At 41.8% G+C, this 19447-nt stretch overlaps 1 protein-coding gene across 5 annotated transcripts in view; it reads left to right on the top strand.

Moving 5' to 3' along the window:
- The first annotated feature begins 2964 nt into the window (after window positions 1-2964).
- The window catches only part of ATG7 (autophagy related 7), a 148593-nt gene continuing 132110 nt past the window's right edge, over window positions 2965-19447 (top strand). For 3 of the 5 annotated variants that reach the window (XM_083429128.1, XM_083429129.1, XM_083429127.1), the window contains exons 1-11: window positions 2972-3494; window positions 5271-5325; window positions 6816-6933; window positions 8071-8148; window positions 8790-8906; window positions 9646-9795; window positions 10857-10945; window positions 11652-11773; window positions 13948-14038; window positions 17622-17766; window positions 18923-19081. In XM_083429128.1, the coding sequence (XP_083285254.1) occupies window positions 3317-3494; window positions 5271-5325; window positions 6816-6933; window positions 8071-8148; window positions 8790-8906; window positions 9646-9795; window positions 10857-10945; window positions 11652-11773; window positions 13948-14038; window positions 17622-17766; window positions 18923-19081 (1302 nt within the window). In that variant the 5' untranslated portion in view covers window positions 2972-3316. Of the gene's footprint in view, window positions 3495-5270; window positions 5326-6815; window positions 6934-8070; window positions 8149-8789; window positions 8907-9645; window positions 9969-10070; window positions 10946-11651; window positions 11774-13947; window positions 14039-17621; window positions 17767-18922; window positions 19082-19447 lie in introns of all 5 variants that reach the window. The other 2 variants (XM_083429126.1, XM_083429130.1) reach the window with 2 other exon arrangements.

Here is a 19447-nt window from a genome sequence, read left to right as displayed (position 1 = left end):
ATTCTATGTTTCCATTAAATGCACTAAAACACTGTTTGCTGTCAGTTTTCCTGGGAAATGCAAGTTCCTAAATTGTACAAGTTCACACAGGTAAAGTATTTTGAAAAATAAGTTTGGTGCACAGATTTATTTGAACATAGTATGCTGTGCCATTGGCAGCTATGTGCCCCTGGACTGCAGGGAAACAAGAAGAGCATGTTCCCCCTTCAACTCTGCTATGCATTTTTTAAATATCTGGCCTTAGGAAGGCCAGTGTAAAATGAAAGCTCACTTATTCCATACACATTGTAAACACTGATTGGTTCTAATGAAGGTATTGGGTTATTGTCCCTATGATTTCCCAAACCCTCGTCCCCAGCTAGACCATAACTTCTGTTATGTTTCCAAAATACGCAATCTAAACATGGTATCTAGTGAACTTTTTTGAGATAAATGACTAAAGGGAATTTTTTCCGCTCCCCAAAGCCTGGGAATTTAATGTTTTTGTAAGATAAGGATGTAGCAAGTACATCTGTCTTCTGAGTGCTTTCCATTTTCAAAGCTGGATAGCATGCTGACTGCTATTTTTAAAATGTCGCTTTTCAGTGTAAAGTAATCTGATAAAGTGTCAAGGAAAAGTTAAGCCGTAAATGCAAAGGGGCTTCTATCTGTATTTGAATTACTGTATTTGAACTGTGACTCCAAAAGCTCCACCAGCATACAGAAGTCTCTGACAGTTTGCTAAAACCGTAGAACCAAAACATTGAATAAAGCTGACATTATTAAACAGGATACCTAGTATTTATGTACCGTACATCTAAATCCCACCTTTCCTTGCAGTACCTCAGGTATGAGATGCTACTAGCATCTTTGTGGGCTTAGCTAGTCTCGCAATACTTGCACCAACCCACCACCGTGCACAATTTATTCCTTCTAGTATGAAACACAATCCCTTGAGGGACAGGTAGGAAAATGCGATATTGTAGAGCTTTGTTTTTGTTAAACAACAAGCTAAAACAGTCTTATCTTATTTGGCATTTAGGTGGGCACAGAGATATACTACGGGTTTCATGACATGGCACTAAGCCATATTGTGTGAAGCACACTAACCAGGGGTGGGCAGAAGGTGGATCAGGGTCTACTACCAAATCCTGATCATCAAGAGTTTGTGACTCTCAGTGGTTTAACAATATAAATAAAATAAAGATTCCCCCCCACCTCCTAATTAGGCTGCTGAAATTTAGAAAGCATGGGAAAACAGGAATAGAAAGGATTTATGTCTGAGAGCACCTGTTTTGCTACTGAACACACCTTCCTGGGCTTAGCATGTGCTTAGAGGGAAACCTGTCCTGCAATTGTGTCTGCCTTTCTGAGCCACTATTTTACACCTGGCTTCAGCTGGTGGACCTGAGGTTGTAGATCTTACAGGGAAGTCTGTTTACCTCTGCACTAGAGTATGTTCCAAGCAAATGCCTCTACAGCTTCATTCACTTCAAATGTAACATTTTCCTTTGTCAGCAGCCACAGTCTAATCCAAAGGTCTTAAAAGCCAATTGTTTCAAAAAGAAAATAGGAAGAAAGCAAACAGATGAATGCTTTCACCCAGACACTAAGCTACTGCCATATGGTAGAGATCAAATGTCTGGATTCTTAGAGAAAGGCTGGAGTGTATTTTTAAAATGTGGACACTCAAGCAACACATGTATGTGACGCACTCAGAGTTGGAATGACATTCAGGAGTGAAACCACCTGCACCATCTGTTTCAAAGAGAAGAGATCTGTGGTCCATTATGCCATGGGAGCCAAGAGAGTAACACTGCTCGCATTTGCAACTGTTTGTTGAAAGGGCTATATGAATGCTTCTAGCGCATGGGTAGTACAAAAGTAGGGGCGGTAACATTCAGCTTCTAAACAATCCAACATTTAAACGATACAAAACTCAGGTACTGATGAGAAGCTGTGTCACTTATTGTTGCAGGTGTCACAGTAGGCACAACCTGGCAGGCACCTGTGACCCATGAGCAGCCATGATTGACATGGTTATGGAATGCGAAGTAGGGCAGGGTTCCATCACCATCCCAGCAAACAGAGCTCCATGAAGCAAGGTGAAGCGCAGCTTTTGTTAAGTAAATAGCAGCTGCAAGGAAGGGCGGGGGCGGGGGCAATAACCAACTTTCTCTCCCTGTCAACATCCCGACAAAAGTCTCCTCAGAAGTTCCTTTCACTTCAAGGGGAGCCTCCCCTGATCCCAATCAGAGATTTCCTTCCAGTGCAGCTTCTCAGAAAATATTTTTTTGGGGGACGGGCGGGGACATCTATCACAGTCCTATGATCAAATTCTTCGTACTGGGATCCCACGGGTGATTTACTTGTATTGTCAAATACAAGTGCGTCGTGCCTTCTCCTTTTTGTGGTCTGGAGGATGCCTATTCCCGGTTCCCACGGCGTCGTTTCTGCCCGAGCTGGTGTGTGTCTGCTTATAAAAACCCTGAGTGGAAGAAAGCGGGTGGTTTGCTGAGCTTTCGGGGTTGCGTTACTCCGAATTTGTCTTCGGGTCACTTAGAAACCCGCAAGGTGGTTGTTGTGGTAAATGGAGGCACAGACTACAATCACACGGAAAAAAGGAAAAAACACTTTCGGAGGAACCGCCCGACAGAAATCCCCAGCGCGCTACTGGCTGCGGCGCCAGCAAAACCTTCTCGCAGGTGGAAGGCAGCAGGCGAACGCCCTGCGGAGGTAACTGGTGGCTATGCAAGCTGCAGCCACTGCTTGACAAACCTTCCGAAGGGAAGGCTAACGTGAAGCCGAGCTCGACTATACACAGGAGTGAGAGGCGCCTCGGCTTGAAAAAGCCGCGCAGCGCCCTCCCCCGCCTCCTTACTGGTATACGCGTGAGCGTTGTAATTTTGGGAAGCTCCTCTCTATATCAGCCGCCCTCAAGCGGCGGCTTCCAAACGGAACCGGAAGTGGGGGAAGGAACGTGACTAGCCTTCGGTTACCCTATCTCTATGTTGTTCTGCACTGACGGCCGCCCCGCGTTCATAGAGATAAAGAAAGCTCCCTCGCGGCCTTTCCGCTTCAAAGGTTCTAAACTTCCGTGGCCCTGCGCGCATGTCACGAGGCGGGACGAAGATGGCGGCGCTCTGCGGCGACGACGACGGCGGCTTCCGGTGTCCGGCGATCCGTTGAATGGGCGAAGCGAGGAAGTTAGTTCCGGAGGAAGGCTGCTCCCGCGGTTGAGAAGTTAGCCCTGTTTCTTGGCTTGCGCAGCTCTCGAACCCTGTGCTGTTCACTCTTGCGCGGTGAGTTCCAGAGACGTCGCTGAAGCAGCAGCAGAATGACGAGCGAGGGTAACGAAACGCGGAACCCGGCGGAAGGTGGACCCCCCAAACTGCAGTTTGTCCCCTTCAGCAGCGCCTTGGATGCTGGGTTTTGGCATGAGCTGACCCAGAAGAAGCTCAATGAGTACAAGCTCGACGAGACCCCCAAGGCGATCAGAGGCTATTACTATAATGGCAAGTACACTGTGGGCCATATCTCTTCTCCGGGGGTGGGTGGGGGGATTGTTGACCCCAGTAATAGTGGTTCATGCTGCTGGATCACGCCCTGCGCAGGTTAAAGGCAGATTCTCACGATGCCGAGGACGTGTATGCTGGCAAAATGAAGCAATTACAGCATTACTTCATTACGCGAAGTGTAACCTGCTCCTCCTGCGCATGTTTACTCGACGGTAAGCGCCGCTCTCGAATTCCGCGGCATAGGATATTGTAGCCAACCCCACACATTTCATTCGGAGTAAGACCCACTGAACTGAGCGGCAGTTAACTTTTGAGCCAAACGTGCATAGGATCTCGGGGTTTTCAGTTGATGCGGGTGCTTTGTGGCCCCCCTGCAGAGGCTTCAACTTCAGTGTCCATGTCACTGAAAATATGTACTCATTTATATTTGTATACCGTTTAATCATCAAGACTTCTAAGTAGTTTATATAAAGCAGTATAAAATATACATCAAAATACTGGTAACATCAAATGTTAAAAACAAGCTCCCCTATGTTTTCCTCTAAATACAGTGGTACCTCGGTTTAAAAACAGCCCTGTTTACGAACTATTCGGTTTATGAACTCCGCAGAACCGGACGTAGTGCCCCGGTTTGCAAACTTTACCTTGGTCTAAGAATGGAAGCTGAACGGTGGAAGGGCACCGGCGGCAGGAGGCCTCATTAGAGAAGGCGCACCTCAGTTTAAGAATGGTTTCGGTTTAAGAACGGAATTTGGGAACGGATTAAGTTCGTAAACCAAGGTACCACTGTATAAGTAAAACCGGCGGTTTGAAAATATACAAAATAAAATGGTATGCTGAAATTCATGCAATAATTAACAAAGTTTTTAGAAGGCACCAGAAGCAATAAATGTGTTTGACTAATATCAATGGGCAGGGAGTTCCATACTGTAGCGATTGCCACACTGAAAGATCTGTTTCTTGGAAGCATGGAGCAAACATGACATGGCCCTTGTAAAACTGTCTGTTCTGCAGATTGAAGCAGTCTGTTGGACATATAGGGAGAGTAAAGTGATCCCTCAAATAAACTGACCCTAAACACTTGAGAACTTATTCTAGCAAAGAAGTGCCATGTCGCTGCACTGCAACAACACAGTCCCAAGTCAAGTCTGTGGAAGTCTTTTTGCACTCAAACTTAAGCCCCTTATGTTTTATCTAAGCTTAGGAGCCTAGCTTGCTCTGGATGACAGGTGTCTGTGGGTACTGATAGACAAATTTATTTCTGTTTCTCCTATCTGGAACAGAGAAATAGGAAGTACTTCATAGTTATTCTCTGTTAACTCCTTTCCTCTTTCTTGAACAGCTGGTGTTTCACTCTTCCTCCATTAATGTGTGAAGGAGCCCACTGACTGTGTACCACCGCCTCTTCAAATTGAACAGGGAAAAATTACAACCCCAAATTATTTATCTAGGCTATCTACTTTACCTTATAGTGGTGGGTGGGTGGAGGAGGAGGGGGGAAGGAAGCAGAAATACGTCCTTTTCAATTACATTGTCTTTCATACAATACTTCTGTGAAATGAGGAACCAGTTATGAAACCACCATATGAAGAAAGAATATCTTGTGAGGAAAGCGCATATATACTCCGTCATTAAGCAATCTTATGAGGGAGTATATTAAGATTGTTCCTTGTCTAGCATACAATGTTGCTTCCCTTATGGGAAAAATGTACCATCAGACATATACCCATAGATACAGCCATTCTTAAAAACTTTTTTTTGTTGTTCTTCTAGGAGATCCTGCTGGTATGCCAGCTCGTTTAACACTGGAATTTAGTGCTTTTGATATGTAAGTAACTTAAATGGTTCCTATGTTATCTTTATTTCTCTACTTTATTTCTCCACTTGCAAGCAGCCACTATGGCTTGACATATGCTTTCATATGTAGCAATATCTGTGCTGTTCTTTTTAGATTTTTTCCATTCTGGATCCTCACAATGCTGACATTGCATTAGAGCTATTCCATTTCTCCCACGCCATCCTACTTTGCCTCCTAGTACCCAAAAAATCAAGACTTCTTTTTTTAAAAAGAACTAGAATGGCCCTGCAAAAACGCTTATGTGAGAATGCTTTTTTGCACACCATTCCTCATTTACTGGTTTTAATGACGCTTAGGTGTTGTCCTTTTCACTTTTACTACACCCCATCCTACCATTTGGTAGCATGGTGGGAAAATGTTTCTCAGCACTGGAATTCTGAATGAAATTTTAATATATATAAAAATTTTTTAATATATATATATAAAATTTAATATATAAATGTAAAACAAAGGACTGTCAGTACCTTTTCACATGCACATGAAGGTAGAATGAATTTGTGGAGAGGAGAGAAAGTGTAACACGACAAGTGTTCCATAAAACGGGGGTCCCTGAATTAAATGCATGGTTCCTGCTAGATACAAGCTGTGCATCCAAGTGATGGGGGATTCAGTGATCAGGCAGGGATATAAGGGAACAATCTGGACCCAGATTGTTAAGAGCCCTGTAAACTCAAGCAAGCTCCTTGAACATTGTCAGAGGAGCAGGGGAAGTCACTTCAAATGGTCAGTAGGAAAACAGAAATGTTTGATGAGCAATACTATGTAATGAGTGTGGCATTCTAGAGATAAAGTGATCTATGGATTTTGTGACTTCCAGTAGATTAGCATGAACTTTTTAAAGCCCCATCCCAGCTGTAAAAAGAGGACATGCATCTCTACTTTTGAAAGAGGATCCATGGTCCTATTCCTCTTTTCGACATAGTTTGACAAACCAGGTGGAGATTCTGCAAAACTGAAGAACAGTGGCCATAGGCATAACTGTTTGCATTCTGTTTCTGGTTGGAAATGTGCCTCACTCAGTTTCTGGTTCTTCTCCCATAGCGATATTTTTATGAGACATCTAATCCAACTTCTGTTCCTTTTCCCTCTGCGGCTGAGATCCATGCAAATAAATGTGAGATGAGTTTGAAATTGTTCTGGTTTGGATATGCAATGTATATTGATCGGGGTGGGAGAACCTGTGGTCCTCCAGATATTGTGGGACACACAGTTGCCATCAGCTTCAGCCAGTATGGCCAGTGATCAGGGATGATGGGAGTTGTAGTTCAACAGCATCTGAGTGGTCCATGGGTTTTCTACCACCCACCCCTACGTAGCAGCCTTGCAAAACTGAATAAAATATCCAGTTTTTCATAGTTTATTTCCAGATGTTTGGGGGGGGATGTGCACAGTACCAATAGCTCTGGTTTGTGTTAACACCATAACAAATACTGGAATATAGTTTTTGTCTTTTTCCTTAGGAATGCCCCAACACCTGCACATTGCTGTCCTGCTATTGGAACATTGTATAACACCAATACTTTGGAAGCATTCAAATCCTGTGATAAGAAGCTTCTTCTTGAGCAAGCTGCAAATAAGGCAAGATAAAAGTGTTACTATTAGAAGCTGCTTTTAAAATAGCATTGAAACTGTGGCAATGGCAAAAAGGACCTATGAAGTTGTGATCCTGTTTTGGGAAGCTATTTACGATGTGATCCTGTACATGCTTATTTTGAAGAGAGCTCCACTGAGTTCCAGAATACTTACTCTCAAGTTGAGTGTGTGCAGGATTTCATTATTTGTTTCTCAGGCTCACTTCAGGAATGAGGTTAAGCAACTTCAATGCCATATATTGCCAGAAAATTTTATGTCGTGTGATATTGGCTTGGGTGACCTGTTTTGATGCTATCCAAGGAGTAGGAAAATAAAGGCTAAGATGACAAATCTCAACACAGATTTCTTTATTGAGTTTATTGCCCTCTGTCATCCTATATGGCAGATATTATACCATTGGGAAGCAAATATATTAACCAATATACCCACTATTTCAAGAAACTTTTATTTAAGCATTTAGTGCCTTCCCACTTTCATTGGGCTCAATCAAGGATTGTGGCCTAATTGATGCAAATGTTATGCCTGTACTGTACTCATAAGCTGGTTTAAGTCTGAAGTTGTTTTTTTCTGAAATAACGTTATCATTTGTAGCTTTGTGAGAATGCTAAGAATTCTAATGGCAATATTGGAATGAAACCTTGACTGTTAATGTTGTTTAAATTTGCAGTGTAGGAATGCCCCTCATGTATTTGGCCTTGTAAAAAATGTAGATTACTGTCACACGTTTTTTGAAATACCTTTTATATTTCTAGCATATGCTGTTGGGAGAGATCAGGGGGCTCTCTAGGCCTTTGCATTTGAAATAAATTTCAGATACAGCATGAAAGTGAAAGTTCTCCATGGGAAAAATTCAGATGCACAAAGAAGCAAAGAGAGCAGTCCATAGAATTACATGTGTTCTCCCCATCCGAAATGAATTCTTCTTTCCCTGTTCAGCATTATGTATGATTATCGTTCACCTGCATGCTCAGACTAAGCTAACATTAGTCCATTTATTTAAGTAAGTCTATTCTGACTTGGTGGCATAAAACATATAAGAACAGTGTATATTAATATTATTGCAATGATGAGACAAATTCTAATACCTTTATTGATTATTTTCTTCTTTTTTTCTGCTGTTAGATATGGGATGCAATAACATCAGGGACTGCTGTTGAGAATCCTGTCTTACTGAACAGATTTATCCTATTAACATTTGCTGTGAGTAAATGGTGTTTTTTTATTTTAAAAAAATTCTAGACGATTCACAGCTAAAAACAAAGCATTTACCTAATAGTCAACGAAGACTAGCTGATGGTCATGAATCTAATGCGCCCAGGCTGAAATGTCAGGTTTACACTGCAATCTTCTGTGATTCCTGGAAAGGAATCTTCTGTGTCTGGAAATACCCCTTTCTATCCCTGACATATAGAAAAATGAGAGCAAGTGGTACTTTCTAATTTATTAAGGACCTAGTTTTGTACTGTATAAGAAAATGTTGTACATCACTGTAAAAGCAATGCCACAGTGAATGTGATGGCTCCTAATTTTGATTTTACAGAATTGGGTTCCTAGAATCCTATTCCTAATTGGCATTTTGTAGCCTATGATGGCCTAAAAGTTTTATATGCTTCCCCTCTGCTATTCTCTGTGCATGTCAGTGAAGTGTAGTTTATGGCAGTACCCAGTTGTCTTGACATTGCATGGGTACATTGGGAACGCTGTATTATGCATTCGCTAAGTGGCTAATTTGAATAGTAATCATTGGATCAAACAACTCTTTCCAAGCTATTACGTTTCACAGTTATTTCATTATTGTAGTTTTAAAATGTTCTAACGTGTTTATACAATTTCCTCCTTAGGATTTGAAGAAATATCGTTTCTATTACTGGTTTTGTTACCCTGCACTTTGTCTCCCAGAAGGTATCCCTTTGATTCAGCAGCCTGTGTGCCTAGGTGCAAAGTTCTCAGCTACTCAGGTATTATTATTTTTTTAAAAAACCCAACAGCATTACTAACCTAAAACTTTTAGGACTCTATCCTTGTCATAATGGTTTATTCCTTGTAGCACTAAGTGGGGTATGCGTGTGTGGAATAAGGTCTGTTCTTTCAATGGGATTTACCCCCATTCTCCTCCCATGTACCTCCTAAATCTGCTTTGGGTTTCCCTCCAATCCTCCAGAACTGCTTTAGAGGCAGGGAAGGGGCATGCAGAGGGAAGGAGGGAAGTCCCACTGTGTGATTGAACATTGTTCCCTGCATGCGATGACTTAGTTGAATCCCACCCGTTATCTCTTTATTTATGGAACTCCATTCCTGTATATGGTACTTAAAGGAGAACCTCTGTGTTTCCTAAGGCCACATTCCTTTGCCCCAGGCGATAACCCTCACCAACACTGCTTCATGTCCTTCAGTCCTACTGTTGGGCTGTAACATATCCTTAAACTGTGAAAATACCTCTTTTCCTGGATGGAAAGTGGAGAGAGGGATGTCCTCTGCCTTCTTGTGGTTGTGATGTGTAGAACAGGTGACAATTTTGTTCCTGAGTGCCTTTGTCATTGCTGTTGAGCACATCGGTGGCCTTGGTACACTAGTGACCTGCGTGTGATGAAATGAGTTGGTGGCTAGACCTCAGGCGGTGTGAATCTCAGTCTGAACTAAGTAGCATTTAAGAAACAACGCTGAATTGAGTAAGCCTGTGTTCTGTCTTCGTTTTAGATTGAAGCTCTCCAGAATGCATATGATGAACTTTGTCAGAAAGAAGGCCTTACAGCTCTGCCTTTTTTTCTAATCAAGTACCACGATGATTCTGTTCTTGTCTCCTTGCTCAGAAACTGGGATGACTTCTTTTCTGATCACAAGGAAAAGGTAAAACCCATCCTGAACACAAGATTCTCTATTGTAATTCTCTTTTACACCTTTGGCTCCATTTACTGGCTTCACAGGACATGAAAATAATTCCTAGATCCATAAGCTTTTTCTTGATGAGGGTGGGAGAGGAGAGCAGGTTAGTTGGATATCTGAAAGAGGATTTTACGTAGGTTAGTTGGATATCTGAAAGAGGATTTTACGTAGGTTAGTTGGATATCTGAAAGAGGATTTTACGTAGGTTAGTTGGATATCTGAAAGAGGATTTTACATAGGCTAGTTTGGTGTCAGACTTTTCTAGGTGCTGGAGGTCACTTACTTTACCTTGCTGGGCTCAGATACTTTATGGCTTTTCTTCAGCCTAGCTCTGATACCATAAGTCCGGGAGGGCCAAGTTTGGCCTTGCCTATGTTTAAGGACTACAACTCCCATCATCCCTAGCTACCAGGACCAGTGGTCAGAGATGATGGGAATTGTAGTCCCCAAACATCTGGAGGGCCAAGTTTGGCCATGCCTGCCATAGGTGAACCAGCTTCTGGGGTAAAATGGCTCAGAACAACTGAATGTTGCAAGATAAGAGAAGAGGCTGGATTTTGCTCCTTTCTCTCTTGCACACTAGGAAGTAGACCTCACTCCCTGCTTTTTAAGTAAAAGGGAAGGCATGTTTAATAACACAGACTCCTTTAGTCATTAGCCAACTCCGTTAATTTTGCCTTTTGACTGGGGCAGCTACTCAAGCACCTGCTGCTGGGTAGGGGTTTCACCACACATCAGGTTTCTTCTCTCTCCTGCCAGCAGATCTGCTTTCTTTATCCAAGATGCTACATGTAGAGCTTGTGCGTTCATTGATGGTACTTGTCTCACAAGCTGATGAATGTTAAAATGTAAATGGAAAATCGATGTGCTGCAAGGTTACAATTGTATATGTTCAGCTCTGTGTCTCTTGCATATTTACAGTTGTACTGTGGTCAAATAAAATTAGCATACAGTACATATCAGTAGTATTCAGTAAGTGCTAATCCTCTTGTATTAACTGTTAATGGTATCTTTTTTCTTTGCAGGTGACAATTGGTGTTTACGATCCCTGTAATTTTGCCCAGTATCCTGGTTGGCCACTGAGAAACATCTTGGTCCTGGCAGCACACAGATGGTATTTATTACGATTCCTTAAATGTGGCTTTCCCCATGGCTACAAACCTAAACCCATTTTTTACCTTGAAGCAAGTCCCATAGCTCCCCTTGCCTCCTTAATTTCCAGAAGGTTATCCAGCCCTCTGGATTGGATTTAGTGGGGGCTGCAGCGGGGCAGAGAATCACCAAAAATTGCATTCCTACTCTAGTATGTTGATGGAATCCTTTCAACTGCACTTCATAGTACCCTTGGTTATGGTTAGGATTGGTAGCATTCTCTGGAAAGATCACCAAAACATGGTATTAATTTATGAGCTTTGGGATTTTCTACAGTATTGTAAGGGCAAGAGGCTCCTTCAAATTTCAGTTTTGTGTGATAACCCTGAACTGAGCTTTGGCTGAGCATACCAAGAATTTACAAATGAAGATTGCAGTTCTTAAGAGCCCTCCCATAGGTTCCGTCTATTGAAACAGAGGTGATTCTTCTGCTATGTGGTTTAGCAGAGCGCATTGCTCTCGCAGATTGCTTCTGGTGCACTTGTTCATCTTGCTGTTCCTTATTACAGTGAATAGGTTTGTCTCTCGAAAATGTATATGGCCTGTTGTACTGCATCCAAATCAAATCCTGCTGGGAAATTTTCTTGGCATCACATTTGGATAATTACCTGTTGTTAATCCTGGCTTTCTGGCTCTGCTGCTGTTACAGAGTTCTTTATTTCTGACAGGGGCAGCCACCTTCATTCTGTTCAAGTGCTCTGCTTCCGAGACAGGACCATGCAGGGAGCAAGAGACATTTCACACAGCACCCTTTTTGAAATAAAGCTTCCACAAGTGACACAGAATTCAGGTAATCCATTTTGGACTGGCAGGGCTCTGTGCCTAGTGTAATGTGGTCAATATTCCTCCTTGGGAGATTTTTTCCCCCCTCTCTCTCCATATTGCTGTGATGATGAAAACAGTGTGGTACTTGTCCCTGACTTTGTATGTTAAAAGCTTCTATCAGTAAAGTCCTTGGAAGGTGCCCCTCCTCTCTAAATCGTATGCCAGTTTTGAAAGTGTTTCCTGTACTTGCAAACCATTTATGCCTCTGTTGTTTCCATTACGGTGTACTCATCAACGTAGCTTTTCACAAAAAGCTGTTCAAGAGGAAGGTGAAGATAGCCTTGTTTCTATGGCATTAATTGCCAGAGGTCATGCTAGAGGCAACCAGCTAATAGGATTCTTAATTTGTTTTGGACCGTTCATTTGACTTCATAGTTACCTTCTTTCTTGTGCTTTATTGTCTGAAAAAGGCACACTTGCCATTCATCCACAACCTTCTGAACCCATCACTTCATTAAGAGGCCTTTTTATTCGCTTCAGGAACATCAGCAAGTCCTGTTCTCCAATTAAATATTGGCTGCCAGGCCAGTTCCAAGGATAATTCAGAGTCTCAGTTCTTTAAGCCAGGCAAACCCTCCTGTTGGGCAGCGTCAGGCAGCCGATACTGGGAGTAGGCAACAGTGGTGCAGTGGTGAAGAACAAAGATGTGTGGGTTCCATGGCCTGCCCTGCATCTTCTAAGCTGACCTGCTGCCTTTAGGTATGGTGGAGCACACTGACACATCACTGCTGAAGTAAGATTCAGGACCGCAGTGCCTCAATAACCGCCTCTCCCCATATGAAACAACCTGGACCCTACAATCATCATCATCATCTGAGGCCCTTCTTTCTGTACCCGCTTTTCTACAGTGGCTCCCAACTTGTAGAATGCTGTCCCCAAGAAGGCTCACCTAGCGCCTTCATTACATTTCTTAGGTGCCAGGCAAAAACATTCCTCTTCTCCCAGGCCTTTGGATAATTAAGAAATTTATGCCCTTTTAAACTCTGTGGTTTTGTTTGTTACTACGTTGTGTATTTTTGTGTTTTTGTACTGTAATCCTCAGATGAAGGGTGGTATAGAAATTTAATAAATAATATAAACAAACAAACAACCAGTTCAGTTGGCCTTTTTGTGTGGAAAGGGGGGGTAGGGGGGAAACCCCCATCTTGTCTGCCTCGGGCAGAAAAATGTCTTGGGCAAACTTTTCCCAAAGTAGACTGAGTTTCCATCTTCTCCCATATGATTCTGCCCAGTCTCTGATCATCTGGGGCCATTTTGTGTTCCCTGCAGTCTTCAGAGGTGTATTTAGTTAGTGGCAACATGCAAGAGTTCCTTTTCTCTCTTATGTCATTCTGTTTTCATTTGAATGCTTTTCTGTTTTAGTGATCATTTGATTTCTCTGCTAGTTATGCTTTTTTCAGTTGGCTCCCGGTTTTAATAACTGTGAGCTGCTTTGGGCTTTTCTAGTTGTCTGGAGTAAGTGGGCTGTACTTTTTATTTGTAATATACACTGTATGTTTAGATGTTCATCTCCACAGATTGGGATAAAATGTGATTTGGGGCCACTTGAGGAGTTTAGTAGCTCAATGAGGCTTTGAATGTAGGTCAGATCCATCATTCCTTTGATTTGCATTACTTGATTCCCATTTAAGAACCTCAAGAAACTGAGCTTTTAAAGTAAGGCAATGCTAAAAAAAGAAAGAAATAGCTGCCACTAGCAACAATGCCAGTCAATTGCTGCATTATGAAACTGATTACAGAGCTTAATCTGCACTCATGTGTTGGCTTCAGAATGTAAAGTATGCTAGAATTTATTTTATAGATTGCTACTCTATAAAGTTCTCAGCTGCACAATAAAATATTCTATCATCCAAAGACTCACTTTTATGGCAAGTTCTAGTGAAATGTGGATTTTTGTAATCAGGATTGACTGGCAGTACTTTTCAATATATTCCAGAACAGCCAATAGCTTTTTTCTTTTTTGCAAGGTTGCCACTAGACTGACATGGAACACCTTTGAAATTACAGTAGTAACTTCATATAACTGTAGTTCTCCACTACTCAAACTTTTAACAATTTGCCACTTACGATGAGTGGGATTTTGCTGTCTCAAACAACGTTTCTATTCTTCAACACAGTTATTTTTCTCTGGTGAGGCAGGTTGTCCAAAAGCCGTTGGATGGGAGAAAAACCAAAAAGGAGGTATGGGCCCAAGAATGGTCAATCTGAGCGAGTGCATGGACCCGAAAAGGTACGTACCATTACAAGGCTTCACACTCTGAAAGGCAGCTTTGCAAGATAAGAAATACAAGTTGGGAATGCCACTTAAGTACCTGAGGAAGCCAGCTCTTAGCATTATGGACTCATTCACTATTTATTCACTGCCTACAGAATTGTTTTTATTTTTTCCTAAAGAATCTCTTGGCCGTTAGGTCACTCTGTGGACTTACTTATCAATACCCATTTCTTTGACAGTTTGAGGACTCTCGGTTCTTGATTATCTTGTAGATTGCAGTCTTCCTAACTACGGAAGCCTCTGGATGTGAAAAAGGAGTACAGTGGTACCTCTGGTTACGTACTTAATTTGTTCCGGAGGTTCGTTCTTAACCTGAACTGTTCTTAACCTGAAGCACCACTTTAGCTAATGGGGCCTCCCGCTGCTGCTGCGCCTCTACTGTGCAATTTCTGTTCTCATCCTGAAGCAAAGTTCTTAACCCGAGGTACTATTTCTGGGTTAGCGGAGTCTGTAACATGAAGCATATGTAACCTGATGTGTATGTAACCCGAGGTACCACTGTACAGTAGAACCTCTACTCACGTCCATGATCTGTTCCGAAGGCCTGTCCTTGTGGCAAAACGGGTCAATAGTAGAAATGTCGTTGTGTGCAGGCGCATTCGGCGGCAGCCCGCTTCTGCGCATGTGCAGACGGTGGCGGCCGCTTCTGTGCGTGTGCAAACGGCAGAAGCTGCTTGTGCGCGAATCGCAGCAAACCCGGTGTTTACTTCCGGGTTTGCCGCAGACACGACTTGGAACGGGCCTAAGTAGAGCAGGACGTAAGTAGGATGTACCTACGGGACCACCTCTTCTGGTATGCCCCATGGGGAGCCTCAAGGTCCATAAATAGCAACACCCTAGTGGTCCCGGGCCCTAAGGAAGTTAGATTGGCTTCAACCAGAGCCAGGGCCTTTTCAACACTGGCTCCAGCCTGGTGGAACGCTCTGTCTCATGAAACCAGGGCCCTGCAAGATCTGATTTCTTTCCGCAGGGCCTGTAAGACAGAGTTGTTCCGCCTGGCCTTTGGCTTGGAGCCTTTTTGATTCCCTCCCCCTCTTTTTTTTCTTTTTTCTTTTTCCTTTCTCCTCCTGCGATGAGGCTGCATTTTAATATTTTAATGTTTCAATATTTTTATTGTTGTATTTTAATCTTGTTTTTAAGTTGTATTCATTCAACTTGTTTTTATTATTGCTTGTTAGCCGCCCTGAGCCCGGCATTGGCTGGGGAGGGCGGGGTATAAATAAAAATTATTATTATTACTGTATATTAGCAAGGGAGCTATGTGCAACAGCTGCGCTGGTGGCTTTCAAATGCCAATGAATCCATTCCACAATTGTTTTTTGAGGCCTACCTGTTACAGAGGATTCTGGGTACATTCAACTCGCATTGGGCACTGGCGAGGCATATTTTTACTTGATCAGTGTCTTCCATGAGCTGAAAGGGCACCTTAGAGCACACACAGCACAATCCTTGGGCCACATCCTGCCCGCGAGCACATGGTGGACGTGCTCTGTTTCAGCGAGGCTTGTTTGCCATTACTGATTGAAGGATGCCAGGTTGAGCTGAGTTCCCATAACAACATCTATTACATTCTGCTGATTAAGTTTTATGAGTCTTGTGCAAAGAACCAAGTAGGAAATGCAATCTGGCTTTAGGAACAGCAAATCTCTCATCATTTGTTACCTTCCTCCCTTGTATTTGGGGCTCTGAGGCATCAATTGCAGCTTCCCTTGAGAGTCAGATTGGAAATTTAACCCAGAGCCAGAAGACCACAGTTAACTACTTGTTTATTACATTGACTTAAAGGAACATAATTTGCATAACATAACAGACGCCAAGCTGCAGGTCATGAAAAGGTTGGTCGTTTTACATCATTTAAATTTTGAAATTGTTTCCTGCTAGTAAAGAGAAACTCCCATCAGCCTCCGGAAACTGTGCACAGAGAGAATTATAGAAATGCCAAAAGATGAAAGGCTTTCCCCTCATGGTTCATTGTTTCTGATCTTTCAGCAATTTTACCAATGCATTTTCAAGTTTTTCTTCCTCCCTTCCTAGGTGGTGAGATTTAAAGCCTTCTTTTTAAATTAAAGTTGTGGGTTCTTGGGAGACTTGAGGTTTTGTAGACTAGAAACGTATCATAAGGACTTGTATGTTATAACAAGCAGGAAATCTGCAGCTGAAAAATGGTCTTTTCTGTTTACCTGCTACATTTTCACCCTAATTGTGAGGAGAGCTTAAACATAGCCATTTGGGGCTTCTCTTCCAATTATTCTGATACTTTCATAAATGTTGATGCCAAATTCTGCTTTCAAATTTAGATGAAAAGCTAAATTAAGTTTTAAATAAATACATGAAATCTGAAAAAATGGCCTGCAGAAGTTTGCTGGAGTATGTAGCAAAATATTTTTGCAGACAGCTGAAGAATTCAAGTTAGCTGGGTTTTATTTCAAGTTTGGTTTTACAAAATTGTTTATCAATATTTTAGATTAGCATTCTTTTCTCTAGATTGTGTCAGATAGTGTTACAACAGGGTTATATTTGGATATTGTATGGATACATTTTATATTTTCCATTTAATATTGCCATAATTTACAATCCTTCCAGTATTTACTCTTGTCAATAGTATGTTCGTCAGGAAAGTATTCCAGCCACTGGCTCAAATAATATTAATTAATTTTATAATAATTAAAAATTCTAATTTGACCTTAATTTTTAATTAATTCCTGCAGAAGAGATTAAACAATTTTACAATAACTATTTTTTAATAAGAAGAATAGACGAGCAAATGGGGGGGGGACACAATTTAAATTCTGGCAGGGTTTTAATGAATAGCAAATAGTGTTATATAAATGCAATTGCTGTCTGAGGATTAAATATATTTTTTTAATAATTTGAGTTCTGTTTATTTGCTGTTTAGGAGTAAGATTCAACGTAGAGTCATTTGTGCAGCAGTGTCCCTTAAACCATTTTGGGGGGTAGGTTCTGAATGGGGAGAAGAAAATCGGAAGTTCCATTGTTTAAACCAACTTCCAGTTGAATTTAAATTCCATGAACAGGCAGACATTGTTCAGTGTCGCCCTATAAATTCTTCACTATCTGATTTCCCATTGTAAATGAGCACATCATATCTAGGAACACAAACAGGAGATATTTTGTTCTTGTTCCTATATTACTGGGATGGGAATAATTCTGACAGGTTCTTCTAAGTGAGAGAGCAGTACAAGAGTGATCTCTTCGGCTGACGATGTTATAGTATGATGTGATGCTGCCTCTGTTACATGTATAAAAAGCTCATAAGGCTTTAACCAAGACAGCTAAATTTATTGCAGAACCTAAATGTTAGATTTTCTTTTTTGTCCTCTAGCTTTCAGACTGTGGTGATATTAGTTGTCTTAATACTGGGTATTTGGAGATGGGGACAAGAAGAAAATGTAATGCACTATTGTAAGCTCTAATTAAAATACAGAGGAGATGAACGACATCAGTGGTGTACTGATGTTCCAACCGAAGGGGGCGAGCATAACCAGTCTTTAACTTCCTGTTCTATTTTATTTTATAGGTTAGCTGAATCATCGGTGGATCTTAACCTTAAACTGATGTGTTGGCGGTTAGTGCCTACTCTTGACCTGGAGAAAGTTGTGTCTGTGAAGTGTCTTCTCCTAGGAGCTGGTACGCTGGGTTGTAGTGTAGCCAGAACTTTGATGGCAAGTACTGAAGCTACTCCACATATTCAAACGCTGCCCCATTATTTTGTATCAGTATCTATGAAGCAAAATAGGTGTCCAATAAGACTCATTCTTTCTTCCTCCTGTTCATGGGATTCTCTCTTTGACAGCCCCTACCCTGGAGGCTCAAATGTGTGCTCACACAAGAGCCAGTGTGGTGCAGTGGTTAAGAGCGGTAGTCTCATAATCTGGGGAACCGGGTTTGCGTCTCCGCTCCTCCACATGCAGCTGCTGGGTGACCTTGGGCCAGTCACACTTCTTTGAAGTCTCTCAGCCCCACTCACCTCACAGAATGTTTGTTGTGGGGGAGGAAGGGAAAGGAGATTGTTAGCCGCTTTGAGACTCCTTAGGCTAGTGATAAAGCGGGATATCAAATCCAAACTCTTCTTCTTGTTAACATGCAGGAAGCAGGCTGGGCCATCGTATCCTTCGCAATGAGATGTACAAAATTTGCCAAACTATACCTTAACAAATGAACACTATCTAATTAAGGTGCATATAACCCTTCTTCAGGGGTTTGGAAGGGAAATGGTTTCTATCAATTGGCTGCATCATCAACCTGAGTCCTGAGTAAAAGCCTGGGATTAACAGAAATAAAACATAAACTGTGATTAGTGCATATATTCCATTCTGCTCTTCTATTTTACTTTTGCTATTAGTTGAAATAGCATAATTGTTCTCAAAGTGTGAGATGGATTTCTCTGAGGAGTTATCGAATATGGAATGAGCACACTACTGACCACACTTAGTGTGTGTCTGGAGGGTGGCAACACAAGAACGGGCCTTTTCTGTGGTGGCTCCCTGTTTGTGGAACGCTCTCCCCAGGGAGGCTTGCCTGGGGCCTTCATTGCATATCTTTAGGCACAAGGCAAAAACGTTTATAACTAGGCCTTTGGCCAATTAACATTCTATGGCCTTTTAAATGTGTTTGTGGGAGAAGGGTTATTGGTTTGTTTTTGTATATCATGTATTGTGTGTTCTCATTTTGTAATTTTTTTGTTGTGAATCACCCTGTGTCTTTGGATAAAGGGCGGTTATACAAATTTAACAAATAAAAAGTAAAAAAAAAAATAGATTAGTGGTAATTCTTGCCTTACTCAAAGAACTATTTCATTGCTTGTGGTTTTCTACTCAGGGATGGGGAGTCAGGAAGATCACATTTGTGGACAACGCAAAGATTTCTTATTCCAACCCTGTGCGGCAACCACTCTATGAATTTGAAGACTGCCTCGGGGGTGGGAAGTCCAAAGCACTTGCAGCAGCAGACAGGCTCCAAAAAATATTCCCAGGAGTGGTGAGTAAAATGCATTGAGACGTGATTTAATGATCAAAACACGTTATTAGTTTCAATAACGGCCTAGGATTTCTTCTCATGCCCATTCTTCAAAAGTGAACTAACCCACAAGGAAATAATTCTGATGTTACGGTGACTGACTAGCTTTGACAGCTAGTCATTTACACGGAAAAAAGAACTGAAATTAAACCTGCTTGAAGCAATCAAAATAAAAACGAGGCACAAAGGAAGAGTTTAGGAAAAGTAAGCTGAGCACTATTTAGCTGTGCTTAGTTCTTCATCAAAATGAAGTGACAGAGGAAAAGGGTCATTTAGCACAGAGTGTTATTCACACAGCCATAAAAATAATCTCGTACCACCATACCA

Source organism: Podarcis tiliguerta, assembly GCF_965153285.1.
Source record: "Podarcis tiliguerta genome assembly, chromosome: 2".
NCBI lineage: Eukaryota > Metazoa > Chordata > Lepidosauria > Squamata > Lacertidae > Podarcis > Podarcis tiliguerta.
This window is presented reverse-complemented; position numbering and strand designations above follow the sequence as displayed.